This window comes from Lipotes vexillifer, unplaced genomic scaffold (assembly GCF_000442215.2).
Source record: "Lipotes vexillifer unplaced genomic scaffold, Lipotes_vexillifer_v1.1 scaffold1011, whole genome shotgun sequence".
In the NCBI taxonomy this organism is placed as follows: Eukaryota; Metazoa; Chordata; class Mammalia; order Artiodactyla; family Lipotidae; genus Lipotes; species Lipotes vexillifer.
This window is the reverse complement of record NW_006787698.1, coordinates 1,137,791-1,148,008: the sequence shown is the minus strand read 5'-3', so window position 1 is coordinate 1,148,008 and position 10,218 is coordinate 1,137,791. Positions and strand designations below refer to the sequence as shown.

General features: G+C 51.9%; 1 protein-coding gene across 1 annotated transcript in view; it reads left to right on the top strand.

Moving 5' to 3' along the window:
* The first annotated feature begins 3,250 nt into the window (after positions 1–3,250).
* ARRDC5 (arrestin domain containing 5) overlaps positions 3,251–10,218 on the top strand; it is a 13,071-nt gene continuing 6,103 nt past the window's right edge. The window contains exons 1-2 of the mRNA XM_007460539.1: positions 3,251–3,512; positions 5,034–5,242. Of these exons, the coding sequence (XP_007460601.1) occupies positions 3,260–3,512; positions 5,034–5,242 (462 nt within the window). The 5' untranslated portion in view covers positions 3,251–3,259. The remainder of the gene's footprint in view (positions 3,513–5,033; positions 5,243–10,218) is intronic.

Genomic DNA, 10,218 nt, shown 5'->3' with positions numbered 1-10,218 from the left:
GGGGGGCGCCCCCGCCTCTGTCCACCCCCCCTCCGCCCAGCGGGCCACGGCCCCGCCCAGCCCTGCGCGCTCTGCTGGGCGCGCCCAGCGTGTAATGGGGTCGGGTGGCGGGACCTGAGTCCCCCCCCACCATGGGTGCCCTTCAGGAGCCCTAGGGATCCCCCCGGGGGCAGGGGCCCCCAGCGTAGAGACCCCCGACCTCCTAAGTCCGTTGCTTCAGCCCCTCTCCCCAGGCATGCACTGACCAGTAGGGCAGGAAGGCGGGAATCAATGTCTAAATTCTGCCGGCGAATTTGGGGGGACCCCCCCAGGAGACCGCCTGCACCCGATGACGGGCCTCATCGCCCCAGCCTGATTTCCTAGCGTCAGGGCTCGCCAGCGCTCCCCACCCTACCCACCCGCAGGGCTTGTTTGCTGGTTTTTCCCGCCTCGTTTTCCCGCCTTCTCCGGGCTGTCCAGGCGGGCAGAGCTGCCCTCCCCCCTCCGCCCTGCCTGCTCTGCTCTGGCCAGTCTTGGCGGGCATACAGTGACCCATGCTAGACACCTACAAAGTGCCTGAACAGGGTGATCAGAGCTGGGAGCGCAAGAGTGGGCAAGGTCGACCCTGTTGGTGGTCTCCCGGGACGTTACATTCTTATCTGGGGAGACCAGCAAGAAATGAATAAATAAAGCAAATCATTTCAGATACCACACATGCAATGAAGACAAGACAAGAGCTGGAGAGTGACCAGCGGCCGTATGGGGGGTGGGGAGAGAGGGTACTCTGGTTAAGGTGGAGAGGTGGGCCTCTCTGAGCAGATGACATTTGAGCTGAGATCTGAGATGAGAAACCAAGGACAGATGGGTCAAGGCGGGAAGAGCAAACTCAGAGGCCAGAAAAGGCGTAGCGATGGACGGAGAGCAGGGCAGACACAGCAAAGGGGAGGACCGGCGGGAGCTGAGGAGGTCAGAGGGGTGTCTATAAGACCTCGCAGGCCACCAGGTCTTTCTCCTGAGAGCAGTGGGTACCATGGGAGGGCTGTGAGCAGAAAAGCGATGAGCTCCAATTTATGTTTTTACAAGGTTTCTCTCGCCACATGTAGAGTTCCTTCTGTCTTGGCGCTGGTACTTCTGCTTTTGTTTCCCCTGGCGGTAGACAGATTAATGGCCCCCCAAAGATGTCCACATCTTAATCCCTGGAGCCTGTGAATATAGAACCTTCCATGGCAAAAGGGACTTTGCAGAGGGGATTAAATTAAAGATCGTCAGATGGGGAGATTAACCTAGGTTATCTGGGCTGGCCCAACGTCATCACAAGGGTCCTAATAAATGACAAAGGGCAGGAGGGTCGAGTCAGAGACATAATGGTGGAAAGAGAGGATGGAGTGCTTGTTAAAGGCAAGGAATGTAAGAAGCCTCTAGAAGCTGGAAAAGGCAAGGGACAGATTCCTTCCTAGAACCCTAGAACGTAATCCTGCCAACACCTTGATTTTAGCTCCATTTCAGACTTCTGACCTCCAGAACTGTAAGAGAATTAATTTGTGTTGTTTTAAAGCACAGACTTTGTGGACATTTGTTATAGCAGCCAGAGGAAACTAATACACTCCAATACACGAAGTCCAGGTGCTCCTGTTAATTTTCTCCACCTTCAGGACTTCCTCAATGCAACTGATTGCATTTCTGGATGCTCAGCCATCAGCCACGTGGAGACCACGTCACAGAACAGGTAGGCAGGCCTCCCGGAGCTTGTGAGGCAGATGAAATCTTCCACATTGACAACAGCTGCCCCAGGAACCCAGCCTGCTCCTGGCGAGAGCATGGCATCCGTTTGTGCCTGCTGTTGCTAAAACTCAACGTGGCCAAAAGAAGAAATAGACCGTATATTCTTCATGTACATTTGGTGCAGGGCACCGCCCAGCCTCCTTGGATGAGGTTAAGTGACACAGAAAGAGGTGTCTGGCTTTCCCTGAAGAAAAGAACTGGAGTGGTGGGGATGCAGGGCCCCATTTCTCTAGTCATTTCGAGAAAGTCAGAGGGGTTGCTTGGGTTAATTAACTATGAGCAAGAGACTATGCCAAGCATCTCCAAAAGAAGCTTAGTAACCAGTTAGGAAGACAAGACATCGATGTCCACAAAAGACATCACATCCAATAAAGCAAGATATGACAAAGAGTAAATGAGGCCTGCCAGAGCCTGGAGAACAGATACTTTGTAGAGCCTCTTCTGCTTCAGAACCTCCCCCCGCTTAGGCGTCGGCCCACGCGCGAATTGGGCACCACGAATAACTGCTAGGGTGCCAAGGGCCCCAGTTTCCCTTTTGCAGAACAATATGCTCTCGACAGTCATTAAGTCATTCAACAAACTTTAATTGTCCTCCCTTGCCTGAACCAGGCTTTGGGTTCGGCAAACAAAGTCCTGCCCTAGAGGGACTTCCCAACCAATGGAGGAGATGCTGGCATAAAGACAAGTGTCAGCTGTGCAGAGAGAGAGTGCTTCGTGGTGGTATCCGCGTTCACATGGAGCCCACCGTGCTCTGAGCATCTTCAAGACACAGCAGATTCCATGTCCTGGCCATGGCTATCATTTTCCTTCTAACACACACTGATATAAATATAGAGCTATTAAGGTGGAAATGACTGGGAATTCCCTGGCAGTCCAGTGGTTAAGACTCCGAGATTTCACTGCTGAGGGCACGGGTTCAATCCCTGCTCTGGGAGCTAAGATCCCACAAGCTTCATGGTGTGGCCAAAACAAACAAACAAAAGGTGAAAACGATTATCTGTGTAGGACCCGGCATCAATCTGTGAACCCTGAGAAGGGGGTGCACACACCCACATTTGGGGGCCATCGGATGGGGCAGAAAATACCCCTGGGCTCATGCCCTGTGCCTCTCCAACTGTAAATAGAGCTCATGACGCCTGCCTCACCACAGGGCCTGGAAGAATTCTTCCCACCCAGGCCCCTAGACCTCTGGCAGGATGACAGTTGTTCCCTAGTCGCCAGCAATGTTGGGATCTTGTGGTTTTCTTGTTCATTTGTTCGTTATTTCCTAGGAAAAAGAGGTCAGGCTACCATTTCACCAACCAGTGAGGACTTTGGGATTCCCAAGTGGCTGCCCACTGCCAACAGCCTTGCCTCTCATCCTGGCCATTGGGAACCCCTTCCCGGAACCCTGGCTGGATGATGTCACAGACGGATGATGTCACTGTGGCCAAGGAACCAGGGATCTCAGTGACACAGGGGAGGTGGGGAGGATGTTTCTCCATCACCCCAACCCCCTATGTCTTTGGTGAAGTCCATTGAATTAGTGCTGCCCAAGGATGCGGTCTACCTGGCCGGCTCCAGCATAAAAGGGCAGGTGGTTCTAACTCTGAACAGCACACTGGTGGACCCCATCGTGAAGGTGGAGCTCGTGGGAAGAGGTTATGTGGAGTGGAATGAAGAAATTGGGGCATCCCGAGATTATAGCCGAGATGTTATTTGCAACAACAAGGCTGACTATGTGCACAAGACAAAGACATTCCCAGTGGGGGGTAAGAACAAGGCCGGCCGCCACCCTTAGCCAGAATAGGAACCGGGGTCTGGAAGGTAAACACATCTGTTAGTCAATCAACAAACCCCCGGGGATATCAGAAATGGGCAGAGGCCTGGTTCCCGTGGTCACGGGGAAAGAGATAGGAGGGAGAAGGCTAGGAAAGCTCTCCGTGGGAAGGACTGACTAGTCAGTCCCCAACTCTGCCAGTTTCAAACCTAAAGTCTGGACAGACATCAGGAAGCCTAAGCTGCCAGGAAACTATATGTCCTTTCCAAAATGTGTCCATGGGGGTGTTTCCGGGTAGTCCACAGTCAAGCAGAACACTTGGCCAATGCTTGATGGAACAAAGTTCAATTGTAGATTTTTCTTTTTTTTTAATTTTAGATAGGGTAGCCTGGGAAGGTCTCTCCAAAGAGGTGACTACCAACCTCAGATCTAGTGAGGGGAGGGGGACCTGCCCAGATATCCAAGGGAGGAACGGCAACCTGCTGGACCTTCATACTCAGCAATTAGGCCGCCTCTCTGTGTCCCAGTTAACTCACCTGGAAAATGGGAATAGGAAAATGTCCTGCCTCCTAAGACTGCCTTGAGGACTTAATGATTTAATGGCATGTCGAGGGCAGGGCTCAGAATAGTGGGGGGGGGGGGTATACAGTAAGGGCTTGTTGGGGGTAGCAGGGGGGAGGGCTTAGAATTGTGGGGGGGGGGGGTATACAGTAAGTGCTTGTTAGGTGTTCATTTTTTCAACCAAAACACTCCCCCACCCCTCACCACCCACATTATCAGCTATCACCCTTCTCCATTTCCAAGGGAAGCATCCTTTCCCCTCAGAAGCATCAGCCCCAAGCCTGCGATGGGTTCACTCATTTACTTCACAAACATGTATTAAGCACCTACTGTGCACAACAACCATGCCAGATGCTGGGGATACAACAGCAAAGAAAACAGACAGGGTCCCTGGTGTCACTGGGGTTGCCATCAGGCATGGAAAACACTCTAATAAGGGGGTTTTGGAGAAGTGCAAAAAAAAATAAAACAGGGAGGTCACAGAGATGGGGGGCAGTGTGAGTCCCTCCCTGGTCTTCTGTCACCACTCAGTCAATCAACAAATATTAAGCACCTACTGTATGCTGTGCACTGAAGGCCAAGCTCTGCCAGGGCAGGGAGATTTGCCTGCCTTGGGACCCAAGATGTGTTTGTTGAATGAATATGCAATCAAATCCTGCAGCCGGACCTCCAGTTTCCCAGGCCCAGAGCAGGGGTGAGCAAGTCCTGGTCGGTGGTTTTGGGTGACCACCCCAGTTGCATCATCTACCCAGGGCATCAGTCTCCAGCCCAGCTGAGACCTAATATTTATGGGCCTAGCCTTTTTTGATCCCTAAAAATCACAGAGCTAAGCCTAGCGCAGGGACAAACAGGCCAGGTCCAGAACAAGCTCCCTGCCAAAACAATAAAGAAAGAAAAGAGGGAAGAAAAGATTCTAGAACCTTCTGATGGCATCGGTGTGTTTTGATTTCAGATAATTGGTTAAGTGCAGGCAGCCGCACCTTTGACTTCCATTTCAACTTACCTGCCAGGCTCCCTTCTACCTTCACCAGCAAAAGTGGCCACGTCTTTTACTTCGTGCAGGCCTCCTGCATGGGTCAGGAGCACATTCTAGCCAAGAAGAGAAGGTACTTGTTGGTTCAAGGGACTTCTTCGGATTTCCACGCAGAAAACCCATTGCAGGTAGTGATGTGGAAGGAGCAGGGGTAGGGCATGTCCTCAAAGCTCCCCGGAGGCAGGGGGAGGCGGGCAGCCAGGAGACAGGGGAGGCCGTGACCGGAAGAAGGGAAGGTGTTGGCCACTCCTCCGGCCCAGTGATTTCGCAAACGGGGAATCAGAAACCAGGGCAGGAACTAAACCAGCGGCTCTCAACTGGGGTGATTCTGCCCCTGCGGGGGACACTGGGAGATGTCTGGGAACATTTTGGTTGTGTCAACTGGGGAGGGGTGATGAGTGGGATCAAGAGAGTGTGGGCCAGGGATGATGCTCCACACCCCGCAGTGCCCCCCACAGAGAATGACATGGGCCCTGAATGTCCTTGACATTTGAGAATGAAGAGTGAGCAGAGGGACTTCCCTGGTGGCGCAGTGGTTAAGAATCCACCTGCCAATGCAGGGAACACAGGTTCGAGCCCTCTTCCGGGAAGATCCCACATACCACAGAGCAGCTAAGCCTGTGCACCACAACTACCGAGCCCACGAGCCACAACTACTAGCCCGCATGCCACAACTACTGAAGCCCTTGAGCCTAGAGCCCATGGTCTGCAGCAAAGAGAAGCCACCGCAATGAGAAACCCGTGCACCACGATGAAGAGTAGCCCCTGCTGGCCACAACTAGAGAAAGCCCACGTGCAGCAACGAAGACCCAACGCAGCCAAAAATAAGTAAATAAATAAATGTTATTTAAAAAAAAAAAAAAAAGAGTGAGCAGAGGCCCCACTGTGACCCCTGACTGAGGGTCCTGGGCACTCGGTGACTCTCCAGGAACTGATCATGGAGGTGGTGCCCCCCACCAAGAAGCACGGAAAGGGGATGCCCTCCATTCAGGGGGAAGGAAGGGCCTTGTGGCATCAGTCACCTGAGCGGAGGAAGTTTTTGGACAGCTTCGGGAGGCCAGGTGCAGAGGTGGAAGTAAGGGAGGGTGGGCTTACATTGGCCAAAGTCACTTCACCTCCCTGGGGATCCATTTGTCATCAGAGTGTTGTGGCTGAGAGGGCTGGCATTTTAGGCTGGCATTTTCAACGTCTAAGTTAAAAATCCTAGCATCTCCACCTACCTGCTGTGTGACCCTCTGCAAGTGATGTGGCCCCTCTGTGCCTGCATTTCCTCATCTGTCAAATGGGCGCAGAGATGGTGCCTGTCCCCTAGATCTCAGAAGGAGCAGTGAGTGGACTTCATGCAAGTTCTGGACCTTGCACAGTGGCCTGCAGTGGTGATAGGAGAGAGCCCCAGAATATTTAGGCCCCATAAATCTTATCACTGCTGCTGCTGCCACAGGTAGCCTTTTTTTTTTTTTTTTTTTTTTGGTTTCATCGCATGGCATGTGGGATCTTAATTCCCTGACCAGGAATCAGACACGCGCCCCCTGCATTGGAAGCATGGAGTCTTAACCACTGGACTTCCAGGGAAGTCCCAGGTAGTCTTATCTGTGTAACAGGGATCATCTCTAGCCTGGCCTACCTCAGGGGGGTAGATGCTTGGAGGGGAGGATCACATGAAGCAGACGTGAGCTCGAGGCCCACTTGGCCACCTGCTCCCTGTGTGACCCTGAGCGGGCTCTGGCCCTTCTCTGGCTCTTCCCTCAAGAGTTAATCTAGGGTGCAGGGGGCACAAGGCAGGAATTGGGACAAAACACTGATACGGGACCACACCTAGCTTGAGATCTCTGCCGCCAGATCCTTCACTAGCCGATGGCCTTGGGCAATTAACAGCACCTCCCAGACCCTCGACTGTCCTGATCTGTACAATGGGAATACTACTACTACTACTAATCTTTCCTCGATCGTGGGGATCACAAAGCACCCAGCACGATGTGTACACATAGGGGATGCCTGGTAAGTGGGAAGAGCTCAAATCGTTATTATAGCAGCAAAGGGAGTTATTACAGATATGTTTTCTTTTTTATTTATTTCTTTATGGCTACATTGGGTCTTCGTTGCTGCACACGGGCTTTCTCTAGCTGCGGCGAGCAGGGGGCTACTCTTCAGTGCAGTGTGTGGGCTTCTTATTGTGGTGGCTTCTCTTGTTGCGGAGCACGGACTTTAGGCATGCGTGCTTCAGTAGTGTGGCGCGCGAGCACCATAGCTGCGGCTCACGGGCTCTAGAGCGCGGGCTCTTGAGCGCAGGCTCAGTAGTTGTGGCACACGGGCTTAGTTGCTCCGTGGCATGTGGCATCTTCCCGGACCAGGGCTCAAACCCGTGCCCCGTGCACTGGCAGGCAGATTCTTAACCACTGCACCACCAGGGAAGTCCCTACAGATATGTTTTGGGAGTACAGAAATATGGTGTTTTCTTCAGCTACTCAGTACTGTTTTAATCAGATTGTAGGGGGCAGGGTGAGGGCAGGAGCTGGTGGACCAGGGCAGAAGCTCCAAGTAGACATGGAATCTTGACTCCTACAATCTGTCCTTCTCATAGCAGCTGAAAGGATTCAGGTGATGACCCTGCTCAGCCTTCCAGGGCTCCCACCTCCCACGGGGTAAAAGCTCAAGGCCTCCCTGCGGCCCCCAAGGCCCTGCACCACCTGCCCTGTCCCCTCCCTGCCCTCCCCTCCTCCCTCTCTCCCGCTCGCTCACTCTGCTCCAGCCACACGGGCCTCCTTGCTGTTCCTCCAACACGCCAGGCATGGTGCTGCCCCAGGGCCTTTGCACAGGCTGTGTCCTCTGCCTGGAGCCCTGTGACAGGATCTTCCTATCCCTCCCCCTCATCCTTCAGATCTTTGCTCGGAAGCCAGGTCTTCAATCACCGGCATTGCTGATGCCCCAGTGAACCGCCACAACCCCCACAGAAGGCAATATCCATATTAAAATGAACATGCACTTTGCCCCATCCATTTCCCTTCTAGAAAATTCTCCCATCGCTATCCTTTCACGTGTGTGACATGACCTCTCACTGCACTTTTTTTGGTGGCCAGAAACTGGCAACAGCTTAAATGTTTGTTGCTAAGTCAATGAAAGTAGCAGTACACAAAGGTCAGCTCTACAGACACAGCAAAGAGAGAAAGAGAGAGAGACCAAGACACAGGCAGAGACAGAGAATGAGGCAGCTCTCCCTCTCAGCACCTCCAAATTACTGGGTTGAATGAGTAAAGCAAAGTTCAGAACACCGTGTCTAGCCGTTGGTGGTAAAAACAAAAAATGCACAGAACTTCCTTGCAGGTGTAACAAACAGACATCTCTTTCCAGAGACCAGAGAAACCGGCAACAGACACTGCCTCCTGAGAGGGAGCAGGGGAGGGGCAAAACTTTTCCCCTTCCACTTTTTTTTTAACATCTTTATTGTTATACAACTCACATACCTTATAATTCACCCCTTTAAAATGTCCAAATCAGGACTCCCCTGGCGATCCAGTGGTTAAGGTTCCATGCTTCCAGCGCAAGGGGTGTGGGTTTGATCCCTCGTGGGGGAACTACGATCCCATGTACTAAGCGGTGCGGCCAAATAATAAATAAATAAAAATAAATAAAATAAAATGTCCAAATCAATGGCTTTTAGTGCATTCACACAGTTGTACAGCCCTCACCACCGTCAGTTTTAGAACACTTTTATTATCCCCCAAAGAAGTCTTGCATCCCTTAGCTGTCACCCCCAAACCTCTCTGTCCCCTCCCCCAGCCACCACTAAATCCATTCTCTGTCTCTGTGGATTTGCCTGGTCTGGACATCCCTCCCTTCACCTCTTGATGGACCTTGGATTGTTTCCACATTTTGGCTATTAGGAACCATGCTGCTACTAACATACGTGTGCAACTTTTTACATGGACGCAAGTTTTCATTTCTCATGGGTAGACACCTAGGAGTGGAACTAGGAAAGATGGTAACTCTATGTTTTAGCTTTCGAGGAGCGGCCAGACTCTCTTCCACAGCGGCCGCCCCATTTTACATTCCCACCAGCCATGAACGAGGATTCCAATTTTCCCACATTCACTCCTCTCTGTGTACCTTTAGAATTTTGAAAGACGTGACCCGTTGCCTCTTCCAACAAGCAGTACCATTGGGTAGAGGACATGTCCCCAAGACCTTTCCTAACCAAGAAGTCTGAAAGAGTTGGCATCCTGACTCCCCTTACCTCACCCCCTTGCCTAACCTCATAGCTTATCCCTATCAGAAATGTACCATTAGGGCTTCCCTGGTGGCGCAGTGGTTAAGAATCCGCCTGCCAATGTAGGACACCTGGGTTCGAGCCCTGGTCCAGGAAGATCCCACATGCCACAGAGCAACTAAGCCCGTGTGCCACAACTACTGAGCCTGCGCTCTAGAGCCCATGAGCCACAACTATGGAGCCCATGTGCCTAGAGCCCGTGCTCCGCAACAAGAGAAGCCACCGCAATGAGAAGCCCGCGCACCGCAACAAAGAATAGCCCCCGCTCGCCGCAACCAGAGAAATCCCGTGCACAGCAATGAAGACCCAACGCAGCCAAAAATAAATAAATAAATAAATAAACAACAACAATAACAAAAGAAATGTACCATTAAAAAAAAAAAAAAGGAATGTACCATTTATATGTCCATCTCCAGACCAGAGACTGGACTGGTCTTCACTGCTACGGGTTTTCCTTGAACTTTGCACCAAGTTGATACAAACGAATACTGGTTGAATGAATGAATCCCCCCAAAGTTTCATATATGCCAAAGGAATATGGGGTCCCAAAAAACTCCTGGATATGGAAAATCAATGTTGAGTTTGGGCCCTAATATTCTTGGAAATCAGAGCCCTGTGGCCACCCCACCTGGCCTGGCGCGGGGGTCTCTCTGATGGGCCACCCCTGATGTCTCTCGGCACCTCCTTCAGGACCAGGACAGAACTGCTGGCTTGGCCTTGAGTTAGGGCAGTGAGTCCTTTAATGCCTGCAGGGTCCTAACGCATGCAAGGAATTTTCGAATAAGACTGGAGGGATTTAGAATGAAATGGGCTGCAATTAGCCTTCCAAGAGGAGGGAAA